A 16,297-nucleotide genomic window follows, 5' to 3' on the forward strand; every position below is an offset into this window, starting at 1 on the left:
ATCCAGGTCGTACCCCCCCAACCCTGAAGACTGGTGAATCAGGGCCGGGGCCCAGAAGAGGGGGACAGGAATGAGTACTCACCGTCAGCAGATGGGCAGGGAGAGGAAGTTTGAGGGGCTTCAGGGACTTCCACTCCTGTTAGCTTGGGGGATGGGCCCGAGGCTTCTGGGCTGGGGTCCCCAGGAGAGGGTCCGGCTGGGTCTGGTGGGCAGTCCTTGGCAGCAGCATTTCCATCTGGCTGGGACAGCTTTCCCTGCAACGAACCTGGAGCCTGCCGGGCATGGTGTTTCAGTCTGGCACCCGAGGACAGGAGGGTCTGGGTCCCAGTGGTTGCTCTCCTCACCTTCCAGCCCCGGAGCCCTTGAGTGCGGAGCAGCCCCCGCCGCCGGCTGGGGAGGAGCTTCTTCTTGAGGCTCCGGATTGCCCGAGCATACAGCATGGCCCGGACCGCACACTCTGCTGCTGTGGGCTTTTGATCTGCTCCTGGTAAGGTATGGCTCATCCTCTGCATTTCTGCCAGCTTCAGTTTGTAATATTTATACTCCAGACTACTATCATCAGACAAAAACCTGTATAACAAAACAGGCACCGAAGGATATTGGTTAAAACACCACCCGATACCAAATCATTGCTACAACCACATTTCTGCACATCCTTTCTAAGTGGCAGCCTCCCTGCTGCGTGAGAAGCTCTGCTCCATGGACGGCCCAGGTCCCCCATCCTGCCCAGAGTAACTGTAGGGCAACAGGGAGCTCTGATCCAGCACTCGATTCCTCTTTGGGTCCCACCATCACCTGCCACGAAGGAACTCACAACCCCTGGTGGCCTTGTAACACAAACCAGTCACTCTGGAGCCACAGAGACACTGCCATTCTGTCAATTGTAGAACCCATTTTTGGGAGGTGACACCCTTCAAAGGGCCCAGGGCGGCTGGGTGCTCAGTAACCCTTCAACAGCATCACTGAGGCCAGAGTGCCATGGTTGTGAAATCGTGTGCCAGAGCTGTAACAAGAGCAGTACAGGAAAGGGGAGGAGGCTGAGTCACGAGTACTGACACAGAAAGACATCCACCATAGGGCCAAAGAAGACAGCAAGCTACAGAGGAACACCAACATTGGTAAGGACCCCATGAACTTGCTTTGTGTACATACATCCACGTGTATTTACTTTTCTCACATAGGTTCAAAGAATTTAAAGCAAACTTAATTAGCTCTGGGGAATGGATAGAAAAGAGGCATGGAGGGAAACTTACACATTCTTCACTTTGTTTCCCATTTCACTGGCCCCTTCTTTCATCTCTATTAACCCTTCCCTTCTAGGGTCGGTTTTTTTTTTTTTTTTTTTTTTTGCCATTTCCTTCTAGCTTCATGTGGTGAATGCTTACGTTTACTCTTATTTCTGACAGATGCGTCCCAGTTTGCATTTTTCTCTACATGTGGTTGCAGCTGCATTCGGTGTATAGACCTCCCATGGCTGCTTCCCTCTAAAGAGTTTCCAATATCAGTTCTGATTCCCCTTCACTCAAAAGTTATTTAGAAGCAGGTTTTATTTTGGTTGTTGCTAGTTTTGACTTTTATGCGTTGGGTAATGTGACCCACGTGATTTTCCTTTCTTGGGATGTGCTGAGATTTTCTCTGTGACCTTATATATAACAGGTTTTTGTGAATGTTCAATTTCAGTCTGTGTTAAAGAAGAATGAATATTATTTGGTGGGTATGGCAATATTTCAGGTGGCCTTCAGACTGTTAGACATTAAGAGGCCACTTACTAGGTGAGGTTCCTGATCACCAAGGACAGAAATCGAATGGATGCCAGCTGCCTGCATGAAGCAGGGTGCCAGCAGCACCACGGGACATGGAGTGTCCCTGGCGGGCAGCTCCATGGAACACTCCTGCTGCTGCTATCTGCACAGTTAAAGTCTGGCTGGATGTGAGGAAACAGGCTGCATGCTGCCTGAGACACTCTGCTGGGCCAACAGCAGCATCCTGCCAGATGGCACCCTAAGAAACAAGGATTCCTACATAAAAGAACACTGACCAACACAGATGGTCTGGTTCTCTTATCAAATGCAGCCCCAGCAAGGGTACCCTTCACCCGGGGCAAAAAGCAGAGTCAGCACCCAGGTCATCCAGAACCCCAGGATGCAGGTCCCTTTCCCCTGGACAGCTCTGATGCCAAGTTCAGTCTGAGGATGTCAGTCACAAATTAACTTCCCCAAGTTCCAGTGGACCATAATGTTAAAAGCATAGAACAAGAGTTGCCTGGGTGGCTCAGTTGGTTAAGCATCCGACTTTGGATCAGGTCATGCTCTCATGGTTCACGGGTTCGAGCCCTACATTGGGCTCTGTGCTGACAGCTCAGAGCCTGGAGCCTGCTTTGGATTCTGTCTCCCCCTCTCTCTCTGCCCCTCCCCTGCTCGTTCTCTGTCTCGGTCTCTCTCTCAAAAATAAACATTAAATAAATAAATAAATAAATAAATAAATACACACACACACACACACACACACACACACACACACACACACACACAGAACATTCCCAAGCCAGCCTGCTGGGTTCAAATCCCAGCATAGCCACTTATTAGCCACGAGATTTACTGAATTTTTCTGTGCCTCAGTTCCTCTATCTGTAAGATGGGATGGACAGATGGCAATAATAAACTACATCATCACGTTGTTGTGAGGCTTGAGTTATACACTTTTACTTGTAAGGAAAACCCTTTAAACACTGCTTGGCATTCATTACTGCTCAACAAACATTAGCACATCATCTTTACCTGCTTATACCCGCTCACTGTGTTGTAACTATTCCCTTATTTAGATGACATCTACCCATCTCAGAGAATTATATTCAAGTCTCCTGACACGATACAGAGCGATCAATTCCTCTTGTATTTCCAAATATTATTTATTCACACAACTCTAAGCTGCGTAGTTCGGGCATCAAGATTCCTAACTGTTGCAGCGAAGCAGCACCTGGAAACTGTGCCTGGGACTTCCAAGTCTGGATAATACCTTACCCAGAGGGTTTGGCCTCTGCTTTCCCCTACCAATCCGAGCCTCTCTAGCTTCCTTCCTTCAGCATGCACACTGATTGAGAACAAGAGCCTGGATGAGAATCTCAACTCTGTCTTACTAGCTTTGTACTCTTGAGGTAAAAGGACTCCCTAGGCCTCAAGTTTCTGGTCTGTAGAAGAAGGATGGCATCAGACCCGCCTCATGAGGTTTACGAGGATTCAACCAGTTAGTGCTTAAATCTATAAAGCGCTGAGAAGAGTACCAAGTACAGAGAAAGCAAAAGTGTTTGAAAATGAAGTTTTCAATAAATAACGATAGAACAGTTAGGTTGCTGGTTTTTTTAACTTTTAAGTTATATGCTCACCTCATTCTAAACATGAAAATAATCCAAATGAGTGCAAGAATTCTGTAAAAATAAAACCAAATAAGATCCAACCGTTCCCCTTCATGCTGCTTAAGACCAAACCTCTGGTACTGTTACATGGAAATTTATGCCTTTCAAGCATCTTTAGTAATTACAATAGCAAGAATACTAAGTCCTGGGTGCCTGGGTGGCTCAGTAGGTTGGGCATCTGACTTCGGTTCAGGTCATGATCTCATGGTTCATGAGTTTGAGCCCTACATCGGGCTCTCTGCTGTCAGCATAGAGCACACTTCTGATCCTCTGCAGCACCCCCCCGCCCCTCCCTACTGGTTGGTCTCTCTCTCACTCAAAATAAATAAACTTAAAAAAAAAAAAAAAAAAGGCAGGGCGCTTGGGTGGCTCAGTCGGTTGAGCGTCTGACTTTGGCTCAGGTCATGATCTCACAGTTCATGGGTACAAGCCCTGCATCGGGCTCCCCGGTGACAGCTCAGAGCCTAGAGCCTGCTTTGGATTCTGTGTCTCCCTCTCTTTCTGCCCCTCCCCCCCTCACACTCTCTCTGTCTCTCAAAAATAAATAAACGTTATCAAAAAAAAAAAATTAAAAAAAAAATACTAAGTCCAGTATAGGTACAATGCTGATCAGACAAGGCCTGAATAGACACTGAAAAAAAGAAACTACAACTAGATGTACTATGAGGAAATGTGTAATCTTTGTTAATTAACAAAGGAATATGAGGTAAAACATCACACTATGAAATTATCTCGAAGTCAAAACACAGTTGAGGGCACAGCATGCTTACAGAGGATAGCGAGTGTCAACTGGGACAGATAACCCACAAAAAATAACCTGATGATAAAGATCGACGGTCTCCACCAGGGACAACTCCTGCCCCAGGTGGGTAGCATTTAGGAGGGAGGATTCTACTGGCATCCAGCATCTGGGGGAGGCCAAGGATGCCACTAAATAATCTGCAAAGCACAGGACAGTCCCCACCACAGAGGCTTATCCAGAGTCAGAAGTCAATCATGCTGCAGCTGAGAAACAGTGACAGAGATCAAACAGTGACAGAGATCAAAGCCTCTAAAGTTAACTTTGGGGCGCCTGGGTGGCTCAGTCGGTTAAGCGGCCGACTTCGGCTCAGGTCATGATCTCGCGGTCCGTGAGTTCGAGCCCTGCGTCGGGCTCTGTGCTGACAGCTCGGAGCCTGGAGCCTGTTTCGGATTCTGTGTCTCCCTCTCTCTGACCCTCCCCTGTTCATGCTCTGTCTCTCTCTGTCTCAAAAGTAAATAAATGTAAAAAAAAAAAAAAAAAAAAAAAAGTTTAAAGTTAACTTTGTCTTTAGCCCAGCAATTTCATGCCCAGATATTCCCCTAATAAACTGCCAGACATGTAGACAGAAATACAAGCAAAATGTTGTTCATCATAAAAGTATTTACAGTGGGGAAAAACTAGAAAGTATCCAAGAACCCACCAATGGGCATTGGTCAAGTATGCTATGGTACCTGCATACGACGGAAGGAGTGCAACCACCGATTAACAGGGACAGTGATGTTACATTTGAAACGCAGGACATACTAAGAGGGAGAAACGGTGGAGGTGAGTGATGGTATCTTTACCTTTTTATTTTTCTCTATTTTTACAAAGGGCATATGCCACTTTTAAAATATTTTCACTTGCAGCAATCAAATCTAGAGATAATCCTAAACACATAAGAAAATATGAGACGTTAAGTGATTCACTGAAGCAGTTTCAGACAGTATATAATCAAAATCATTCTGAAAATCCAGTAAGAGAGGAATGGCTAAACTCTGGCCACCTTCTCTATGGAGTGTAAATGCAGCTCTCTGAAAACGCTTATGAAGAATAAAGAATATGAGCATTTTCCTGTGTTCTCTAAAATGAGCAGGAAAAATACATATAAATACATACATACAAATAAAAATAAGAACAGGACAGATCATAGTAAAACCACAGCTACATTAAACAGAAACCCAAACAGCCCACAGTGAGCAGGAAGACTGGAGGCAAACATGCAAAAATGTCAGTAGATGTTGGTGGGCACACAGGTGGCTTCCCCCTACTATCTGTTGTTCCTGATTTCCACTAAAAAGTACTATATTTATGGTCAAAACTTTAATTTTAAAAAGTTGTTCTATTCATGTGAAGAGTGAATAAGGCAAAAGGAAAGAGTTTAACAAAGAGTAGCAGCAACAAGTCACAAACAACTGCTGTGACACATTCCTTAACTTCATGTGCTCTGTGCATGTACCTCTCACCTCATCCTTAAGTCAGCACAGAGGGTTGAGAGGTTCCATGCCTGGATGAGAGAAGGCCACATGGCATGCCTGCAGGAGGGCCAGGGCTTGAATGCAGGTGAACCTCACCCCCCCTCATGCTCTTCCCACTGGCAAATACCAATGCTCAAAACAGATATCTCACTCACCCTCTGCATTGGATACCATCACGACACCAAGTTTGCCATGTGTTCTATGGGAGGGATGTGGAGGGCCAAAATTTAAAGACCTACCAGTAAGCAGGGTCCTCCTTGAGAAGAGTTCTCTCTTTGGGAGACAGGCTGCCTCCGACAATACGTGTGACCAGCTGGTCGATAGTGTCCACCACCTTGTGATCTGCTCGCTGAGGAACCGCTGGAACACACAAAAGGGCTTTTCTGAGAAACGCATTGGACCGCGTGGGGCCTGAGACAACCAGGACAGAGCCAGAGGCTTAGGATGGAACTTAAGCAGGCACCAGTGACCAAAATCCTCATTCCCGAGAAACCAGCGTTGAAAAGAGGAAAGCAGCACAGTATTTTAAAAACCAATATGTAAAATATCTTCCCAAAAGACAGAATAGCATAAACACTAGGAAAGAAAGTCACAAGCTCACGATGACTATACAGAGCAATGTATGCATATATTCTATAGAAGGAAATGATCTGCAGCAACTCAATTCTGTTTTTCATGTATCGCTTAACTAGAATGTTCACATTCAGGAAAAAATATAAAAGATATAAAACATGTCTAGGTATAAAACACATAAAAAAATATTTAGGTTATGATTCCCAATATAAAAGAGGTAAGAAAAGATATATAAATACAGACATGTAGTAAAAAAGATTAGAAGGAAATATTCCAGAATGTTAATAGATGTTATCTATGAACGGTAGATTTACCAGGGACTTCATTTTCTTTGTGCTGTAGCTATAAAAAATAAATATGTAGGGGTGCCTGGGTGGCTCAGTCGGTCCAACTTCAGCTCAGGTCATGATCTCCTGATCCGTGAGTTTGAGCCCCTCATTGGGCTCTGTGCTGACAGCTCAGAGCCTGGAGCCTGTTTCAGATTCCATGTCTCTCTCTCTCTGCCCCTCCCCAGCTCATGCTCTGTCTGTCTCTCAAAAATGAATAAACATTAAAAAAAAAAAATTTAAATATGCATGCTTTATAATCAGAAAACATATATATAAATTTGCAAAACAAAATTCCCTAATCAAAAAAGTGAGTGGCCCTAAGGTAGATGTTCATAGAAAATATTCGAATATATGAAAAGAAAAGCATTTCCTAAAGTATAAACTTCCTTCAATATGAATTTTAATTTACAAGGCCACCAGCAACACAGAAGAGCATCTGTGCCCTCAATTAATAAGACTGTTTATTTAGTTTTCTGATATTTGCTAATTTTAATATCACAGAATGGTCTGTTCGGTCATTTGATAAAAACCACTCCAGGAGGTACCTGGGTGGCTCAGTCAGTTAAGCATCCGACTTTGGCTCAGGTCACGATCTTGCGGTTTGCAAGTTTGAGCCCCACATCAGGCACTGTGCTGTCAGCCCAGAACCTGCTTCAATCCTGTCACCCTTTCTCTCTGCCCCTCCCCTGCTTCTGCACTAAGGTAAATATTTAAAACCAAAAAAAGAATCTGCAAAAACCACTCCTGAACTGGAGAGGTTTGCCCGTTTGTTGTGTCGAGTAACTAACTGCATTGTCCTCTCCTTGCCTATGTCCAAGATACAGCTTTGAGCTTATTTTAAATATCAGTGTAAGCTTTTTATACCGGATAAATTGATTCTTCAATCGTCGTGCTGTTGCAAGTATTTCCCCTTTGATTATTGGCTCTCATTTTATAGAACTTTTAGTTTTACATGACTTTACAGAGGAGTGAGTTCAAAGTCAGAAGGTTTCAAAAACAATACAACTTTTGGATCACTACAACCACCTCTTGAGAAGGTAACCACAAGGAAGGGCCCCAGCTTTGGCCCCATAATCCTCCTCTTGAGACCAAATTCTACAGAGAACTTAAAAAACAACAGGAAGAGTCATCAAAGCATTCAACCGAAGATGTCATCTCAGCATTTCTAACAGTAATGGAAGCAGCAGCAGAGCAGTGCCCCACAAGACATGGGCTCTGGTGCCATCTACCTGCTGTCCAGACAGCCCAGGCTTGCAGATGTCAATTACTAGGGAACCCGCCTCTGCTTAGCCTCAGAGGCCTCTAGTAAAAGGCAGCATGAGTCCCACATCGAGGGAAGGGTGAGGTAATTTACGTTAGGTCAGTATCATGATGCAGCAATTGCTGTAGAAACACAGAAAAAGACCTTTGATAGTCCTGTAAAAGAACAGACTGTAGTGTTTTCAGTACACCAAGACAGCAGCTGCGGGCAAACCTGTGAAGCAGCAAAACCAGGGAAGGGTGGTGGACAACTTTAAGTTACGGGAGACTTTTTCATACAAAGTTCTTCAGTACTGACATTACACTGACTTTCCACTCCCCCACTTTGTGGGGTGTGGGAAGGAGGCGTCCTGCTTCGGCCCTGAGCCCACTTCTGGAAGGCTCCCTCTCCAAGAGGTAGGTGTGGCTGCCCATCCATAGTGGGACCTACTCTGTGCCTGATGTAGTCAGGGTTCCATAAGTGTATAGGGGAGTAAAGAGATTCAGGGACAAATAAGGCTTTCCCACATGGCTGGGGCAGTGGAAGGTGAAAACTGTCTTGGGGGGAAAAGGACTTCCTCCTCCGGAGGTAAAGGGGGGAAAGTGCTTCCTCGCCGGTCACAAAGCCACCACATAATGCTCATGATTTCTGGGTCAGGTCTGGACTATGACAGCATTCATCCTGGGCGCTAAGCAGGAGAGAGAAGGGATACCAAATAGCCAGTGTTTATATTACCTCTTTGTTGGCCTTTCTGGAACCTCCTCAAAGCTGATTTGTTAACTGCAGGTTACCAGATGTACCTAAGTGATCTATCATCTTTAGCCATTCTAGAAAACTGAGTCTCTCAGGGTAGACAGGTGCTTCTACTACCTGGGCAGACCTGGCTAATCTCTGCCAGTCCCTTGACACAGCTCAAACACGGCCTCCCCAACTCCCCTTGGCTGGGATCTCTTCCATCCCCCTTAATCCTGGCACAGGAGAAGCTGGGTTTTATCATTTCTGTCCCTTAAGAGCCTGGGGACTCCCCAGAGACAGAGCCCAGTGTTTACTTTCCCAGAGCCCAGTGTTTACTTTCCTCTCTAGTAATACCTTAGGGTGGGAAAGATGGGGATGCTGTAACAACAAGGGCTTCTTAACCTTGGCTGCAGAATGGCACAAACCCTCCCCCCCCGCCCCGCCAGAAGGCAGAGGCAAAATTGTGTACAAATACATGTGCATTTTTCCTGACCAGGGCCACAGCTTTTGATCAGGAGTCTGTGACCCAGAAACATCTAAGGACTTCTGTGGTAGACAGAAGATTCCTAATATATGCTTACAGAATGAAGCAGACATGTACACTGGCCAATCGGAGTTTTCTACTAAAATTCTGATGTTTCCAGTTGGCTAAAAAATTCTGTGTAAAAATCTCAAAGAAAATAAGAGACATTACAAGAAAACATGACAAACAAACTAATCACAAGAAATAGGAACTTTCGCTGCTTTCCTTACCATCACTCAGCCCACTTGGAGACGTGGCCTGGACTTCGGGTTTGGTAGGAGGAACCGTTTTCTCCTCATCTTGGGTTGGCTCGGGTTCGGCTTTCTTGACCTGGAGGGGACACCCACTGCTGACCAGCCAGGCCTTCAGGTGATCGATGTACTCTCTTCCAAACAGAGTAGAGTCCTCAAAATTTGGAAACGCGGCAGGAGAGGGAGCTAGATCTTGGAGGCCGACAGCTTCTAAGATTTTCTCTTGCCGGAAAGAAGAGGCCAAGGAGAAAGTCTGTCCCAAGAGGGCTAGAGATTTCCGGCAGAGAGAATTGGTGGTCTCCAGGGCAACAGCCAAGTCCAGGGGATTGCTGAGGGTCTTCATTTTGACACTCAGCTCATAGGCATTGCAGGCCATGAGGAGGGGTGTGACACTCTTCAGAAGCCGGTCTTGAAGCCTCATTATATACTTGTCAAAGGGCTTTATGATTTCAAAAAAGCAATTTTTGGTCTTCACAGCACCTTTGTCTAAAAGCATATTTAAAAACTCGTTATCAACTCTGGGTGTTTTCAAAGCAGAGTGCTTTAAAAATTTGATAGTAAAAAAGCAAAAATCTCTGTGCTCTGGTTTTAAGGAGCATTTGAATGAAGCGAGCATTTTAGCACAGGTTTCGGTTTCGAGTTCAAAGAGAGTCTGGAAAAGCTGGGAAAATTTAACATCATCTTTTATGGTGTGGAATCCTGCCCATTTGATTATTTCTATCCCAAATCTCGAAAAAACATCAGACTTATCTATGAGGTCAAAGCTCATCTTTCTTCTGGGGAGCCGAATATCCTTCAGACTGAGCCCCAAAGGGATCTGAGTAGGAAACTGGATATCTTCTGTCCCTGGGTTCGTCCCCAGGGTCACATCAGGACTTGAGGTGGTTTTCTGGATTTGGTTGGTGCCCTGAGTTTTGGGAGTAATACGGTTTACAGTGGGTACTTTTTTCGTACTCACACTTCTTAGTGTGACAAGCTTTCCAACTCCCCCTTTAGATGGGAGGAGGCCCTGAGTCTCCCCCTTTCCTAAAAGGGCCCCCTCCTGGTCAACGATGTTTAGACCCCGGCCTCTGCCCTGGACTTGGCCACTGCCCCTCAGCACAGAGTCTGTCTCCCCTGGACGGTCCACGTCGTAATCCCGACTTTCTTTCTCCAGACACTCTTTCTCAATCAGCCTGGAGGAACCGAATTCCCCCAGTAGTGCAGAAGGACCAAAACTATACTCCTGCGACCAGGGGGATTCTTGAGAAACAGGGTGGCCAAAGTCTTGTTCCCAAGAGCCACGGAGTGCAAATTTCCAGTCCTGAGAACGGAAATGTCCCAATTTCCGGTGGCCAAAAACTTGGTCTCGGGAATCAGAGTGGGAAAATTCCAGATCCCGGCCACATTCTTTGCGAAAGAAGCTGTCTTCACTTACAGAAGGGTTGCTTGATCTGAAAGAAGGTCCTGGAAATACATCACCTCTCAGGCTTTCTCTCCCAGTGTCTCGAGGGTGGGCTACAGATCCAGCCAGAGTGTATCTGCTGTCACTAGGAATGTCATCATACATATCTGCTCTGGCTCGTGGGACTGTCCTTAGAAGATCTGAAATAAACGATCCAAAGAAGAACACAAAGGTAATTTAGACCAGAGGCTGCAAACGGACAGTCCACAGACCATCAGCCAGCAAGGGGACTTTATCTGCCAGAGCGCAGTATTTATTTCCAACATTTAAAATAAGTGTGGCTTTATTTAGAAATCTGGGTTTACTACTTATAAAAACAGAAGAAGACCTACAACCACTGGGCACACACATGCCCTGATGACAGTCCACAGAGGCTGGGCAAAAGTGCCCCTCACTTATTTGGGCTTCCTGTCCGGGCTCTGTAGGGATCTTCTTTTAAACTAACGGAAGGGAGGGGTGCCTGGGTGGCTCAGTCGGTTGAGCGTCCGACTTCGGCTCAGGTCACCATCTCACAGTCTGTGAGTTCGAGCCCCGCGTCGGGCTCTGTGCTGACAGCTCAGAGCCTGGAGCCTGCTTCAGATTCTGTCTCCCTCTCTCTCTGCCCCTCCCCACCTCATGCTCTGTCTCTCTCTGTCTCAGAAATAAACATTAAAAAAATAATAATAAATTAAAAAAAAAAATAAACTAACGGAAGGGTGTCTGGTCCCCAAATAATCTGGGCTTCTTTACTAAAACTGGAGCGCTTGTATGTTTCTACTTCTACCACACAGAAGACAGGTTTGCAGGAGGCTATTTGCCCTCCCTGCGTCTAAGGAGTGTTGGACCACAGTGCCACTGAGGCAGAAGCCACGGCTGACACTTCACACCCCATAGCCGACCACAGCGGAGCACTTGACCCAAAGGTGGCAGATAGGCTCCCCGTGGAAAGGTCCACTGGGCCAACCAATCTTCTGAAATAACAAAGGAACTAAGAGGGGACACAGAAGCTAAACAAGCCACAGCAAGAGAGGCCATAATGAAAACTGAACAGTGTGTGTAGAAATGAGAAAAATAGGAATCTAGATTTGCATTTGCTTATTCAAGTAGCTAACTCTTGATTTTGGCTCAGGTCATGATCCTAGGATGGGCTCCACACTGAGTGTGGAGGCTGCTGAAATCTCTCCTCTCTCTCTCCCCCGCTCATTTTCTCTCTAAAATAAAATTTAAAAAATTTAAATAATTAAAAGAAGTGAACTATGGGCATACGAGAATAGCAGACCTCAGGGAGACTTTGCAGAGTAGCTTCCTGACGTTCTAGCTTGTGAATCAGAACCTATTACCTAGTCAAGAAGTCAAAAGAGAGAGAAAGATACCAGGAAGTAGTAACGGGCCAAGAGGCCACAGGAAGCTAAAGCTTTACATAAACCCAAGTTTATGCATTCAACAAGTACTTACTAAGCAACTAATATGTATGGGCACTGCTCCAGGCAACATGATTATAGCAAGGAAAGGAGACAGTAAAGTCTCTACCCTCCTGGATTTGTCAGTTGAGGGAGCCAAACAATAAACAAAAATCCATCACATGTAAGAAAGTTCCAATAGGAAATATCCAGCAGGAAGGAACACAAACAGGGGAAGCCATTTTCAGACAGGCTGATCAAGGTGGGTAGCTCTAACAACGTACCTGAGCAGCAGAGGCCTGGTGTGAGAGGCCAGACCGCGAGGTTATGGAGGAAGCCTTCCACGCAAAGGGAGCATGAGCACAAAGCCCTGCAGCAGGACTAGCAGGGAACGAGTGTAGCCAGAATGGAACAGAGGAACAAGGGGCAAAGCAGTAAGAAGGCAGCTCCTAGATTCTGTCGTACACTGGAGCCCTCAGGGACCCCCAGGCATCCTGATTTAATTGATTAGGAGAGGGTGTGGCCTGAGCAGTAGGGTTTCTAAAGGGTCCCCAGATAATTCCAACAAGCAGCAAAGTTACAGAACCACTATGACACAAAATGTGAACAGGAGTACCAGATCAAGTGAGGCCCTCGATGGACTCTACAGTTTACTCTGACCAAGATGGAAAGCCATGAAGGGGTTTGGAGTAAAGGGATGACTTCGTTGGCTGCTGCTCAGGGAACTGACCACAAAAGACAAGAGTGGATATGGATGTTCCAGCAAAATCCACCGGGATAATCCTGGTATCGACAGCTATTGATGGCATGAATGGGGCACAGCATTAAAGGAAGAGTAGAGGCTGGAGTCTGCACAACAGGATTTTCCAATGCCTTGTAAACCAATGCAGACTAGAGCAGACACGGTGAAAGGCTGACCAATGGACCACACGGCTAGCTCTGTGACAAAGTGGTGGTTCCAGAACCATCCAGCATCCTATTGGTTTCCGAGTACAGATCCCGCCCCCCATTTTTCTTGACAAAACTAAGATACGTATTGATGTTTGAGTCTCTAGGTAAAGACAAAATCTCCACATATACGTGTACGTGTGTACATATATGTATAAGTATACACATGTACACATGTGAGGACACATGTCAACATGTAAGTATTCAGGATTACACGAACATATCACTAGAAGAACCGAAGGATGCACAAATCTGTGGTGACACAGATACGGTTACTTCAGAGGGCTAAGGAAGCAGCTACGAACTTTTAAATTTTTACTCCTAACTACTTTATAATTCTTCCAATCCTTCGTAACGGGAATGTATTTGTGTACCACTCAAGCAATTTTTAAAAACTCAGAAGCTGAAGACAGCTTCTAACCTCCAGCTTCTCCACATCCAAAGCACACAAGTTATCCCTACCCCAAGCACTTAATTCACTCAACCAACACTGAGGAAGTTTCCTCGGTGGAGACTGGCTCAGGGGTGGGCGCGGTGAGCAGCACAGACCTGAAGGAGGCCTGGGGGAGGCTGGCCCACCTCAGAAAAGTAAGGGCTCAGCACACTGCCCCAGGACTCGGAAGAACAACCAAACCAACCTCAAAACCTGCAGGAGCTTCCAGGGGGAAGGCACCAGCAAGCTGGGTCTTAGTGCCTGAGGGAATTAACCAGGCTGGGCTGGGGAGGGATTCAAAGGCAAGGACAGGCAGCACAGTGTCCCTGAAACACGAGCCTCGAGGCAGGGGATGAGGGCTGCGACCCTCGAGACCCTCGAGCGCCGCGGTGAGGAACCTCCCTGTCATCCTACAAACTCCGTGCACACCATTTTTTATTCTGCTGGCATGACATTTCAAAACTTTCCAAAGGGAAGGCTCTCAGGCAGGGCCTACACCTGGCAGCCTCCCATGCCCTTGTCTCGCACACACCACTGTTACCTGGCCGTTCCTGTACTTCTCTGAGGATGTGACCCCAAAACGGGGGGCCCCAAGAGTCCAAGTAGGGCCTTGGCCCAGCAAGGCCGGCATTAATAGATCAGCGGGGAGGGCAGACTTGAGGGGAATGAAGCCAGAAGCCGAGAGACTGTTGAGGAGATTATTGCAATAATCCAGGTGAGAACTAGTAAGAGCTCAGATCTGGGCAGCAATGGTGGGGATGGAGCCGGGAGACTGATCCAAGAACCCTCCTTTAGGTGGGGGAGGATGCCTGGGGCGGAGAAGCTTCCGAGAATGACAATCCCCACTTCCGCGTGACGGGCTGACAGGGGGACCAAGAGAAAAGTTTATCTCCCCTCGACAAATAAGGAAGGCAGGATCAGAAGAACTCCAGAGTGTGCCCAAGGTACCGATATCCTCCTGCCCTGACCCTAAAAGCATGCCCCGTAACTACCCTCCCACCAAAGAAACCAAGCACTTTAATTCACCTTGAGCTTTAAACTGAAGAGCTTCACCTACGGCCTCACCACTGGGGTCCATGTGATATCGGTTAGCTTTTTCTTGCAAAACAGCATCAAAAGTCTCCTGTGCAATTCGCCTAGCTGCCATGTTTCTCTGACCTGTAGTGAGAGGGGGAAAAAAAGACACTAAGAATGACAACTAATGCTCACATGGCCCGCTCTGTTTCACCTAACCCTCAAAGTAACAGGACAAGTAATCGATAACTCAACACGGTGCTGCAGAGGGAGGCCAGATTATTCTAGGGGGGCTTCTGAGAACCCTCGCAGAGTTCACAGGGGCGTTGGCTGAGGAGCAAACCAAACCCAGCATCGTGATCTTAGACAATTTATTTTGCTTCTCTGAGCCCATTTCCTCAAAATCCCTACCTGCTGGGGTTACTGCACGTAAGAGCGTAGGCGGTGGGACCATACCCCTCGCACGTGGGATCTTTAGGAGAGCTGCGATCTTTCCCATTTCTATTTTCCTATCTCACAGACACGCAAAGAGGATCTGAGGACTGACTTGCCCTCTGAGAGGAGCCTCTCAACCAACAAGTGACTGGAGGAGTCCCTGACTGGTGACAGAGCTTGCTCTGTACCAGGTCCTCTGGTCGGAAAGGGACTCTCACAATCTCGTTTACTTCTTCCAACAACCCAGTGAAAAGCGGGCGCTGTTAGAAACGACACTATACAGAAGAAAAGACAGACTCGGGCTAAGTGACCCACCCAAGGTCAGACAGCCCAGACTGAAACCTGGCAAACAGGGCACGGGTAGTGGGGACAAAGCCCTGAACGCTGACGGGAAAAAGACGGGAGAAGCAACAATGAGGAATCCAGCGGCTACCTCCTTAACCAAAATATCCCTTCCATCTTGAAACATCCAACCTCAAGACTCAAACCTGCCCTACCTCATAGTCATTTCTTACACCCATCACCCCCCTTTGCTCATCCTTAAGCCCTTTTCCTGGGGCGCCCCTTGTTCGGTGCCATCGAAGGGCAGGGTCTCCCAGCCAGGGGGCTCCGGATCAAATCGAGTGACCTAACCTTTTTACGCCTCCATTTCCCCATCCATGGAATGGGCAGCTCGTGGTGGGGGCTGCTGTGGGGAGTGAACCAGATAAAAAATGGTAAAGGGCTCGATACAGCGGCTGGCCGCCGTAATCCCCGTACGGGCTGGGTGGAATGAATGGACGAAAGAACCCTTCGGGCGTGGCCCGCCTCCTACCGGCCTAGCCTCCGAAGACGAAAAAAAGGGGGCGTCGGGCCTGGGAGGCCGAAGACCGCCCCCCAGGCCGACCCGGCCGGGACGCCGCCGATGCGCAGCGCGAGGGCCGTGCTCGCGGCATCACGCCCCGCGGCCCCCGGGGCCGAGCCCGAGCCTCCCACCCCGGGGCCCGCCCACCGACGACGCCCGGGCCCAGGCCTCATTCCGGACCCACCGCGCGCGGAGCCGCCCCCGCCGCTGCCTCAGGCTCCTCACCCGCCGCCGCTGCCGCCGCCGCCGCGCGAGGCGGGGACATGCAAATGAGCCAACGGTCTCCGCAGCGCCGCGCCGCGCACGCGCAAGCTACCGCCGAGCTCTGGTGCGCAGGCGCAAGCGGCCGCCGCCAAGTCCTCTTGCGCAGGCGCGCTGCTCGCTTCTACAAGGCAGACGCTCCCGAGGCAAAAGATTAATTTGTTGGGGGCGGCGGCGACGGGGAGCGGCCGTCAAAAGACGGCACGGACGCCGCCTC

General features: G+C 47.7%; 1 protein-coding gene across 10 annotated transcripts in view; it reads right to left on the bottom strand.

Annotated features, from left to right (window-relative positions):
* Positions 1-16,297, bottom strand: part of SUGP2 (SURP and G-patch domain containing 2) — a 32,456-nt gene that overhangs the window by 16,079 nt on the left and 80 nt on the right. For 3 of the 10 annotated variants that reach the window (XR_007148882.1, XM_047843448.1, XM_047843439.1), the window contains exons 1-5: positions 16,045-16,234; positions 14,553-14,684; positions 9,302-10,906; positions 5,911-6,031; positions 83-570 (exon numbers count right to left, since the gene is read on the bottom strand). Coding sequence is in view for 9 of the 10 variants with exons in the window: in XM_047843448.1 (XP_047699404.1) it covers positions 83-570; positions 5,911-6,031; positions 9,302-10,906; positions 14,553-14,684; positions 16,045-16,084 (2,386 nt within the window). In the remaining variant the exon portion in view is untranslated. Of the gene's footprint in view, positions 1-82; positions 571-5,910; positions 6,032-9,301; positions 10,907-14,552; positions 14,685-15,608; positions 15,767-15,789; positions 15,930-16,003; positions 16,235-16,297 lie in introns of those variants that run through there. The other 7 variants (XM_047843488.1, XM_047843495.1, XM_047843505.1 and 4 more) reach the window with 6 other exon arrangements.

Source organism: Prionailurus viverrinus, chromosome A2 (genome assembly GCF_022837055.1).
Source record: "Prionailurus viverrinus isolate Anna chromosome A2, UM_Priviv_1.0, whole genome shotgun sequence".
NCBI classification, from domain to species: Eukaryota; Metazoa; Chordata; class Mammalia; order Carnivora; family Felidae; genus Prionailurus; species Prionailurus viverrinus.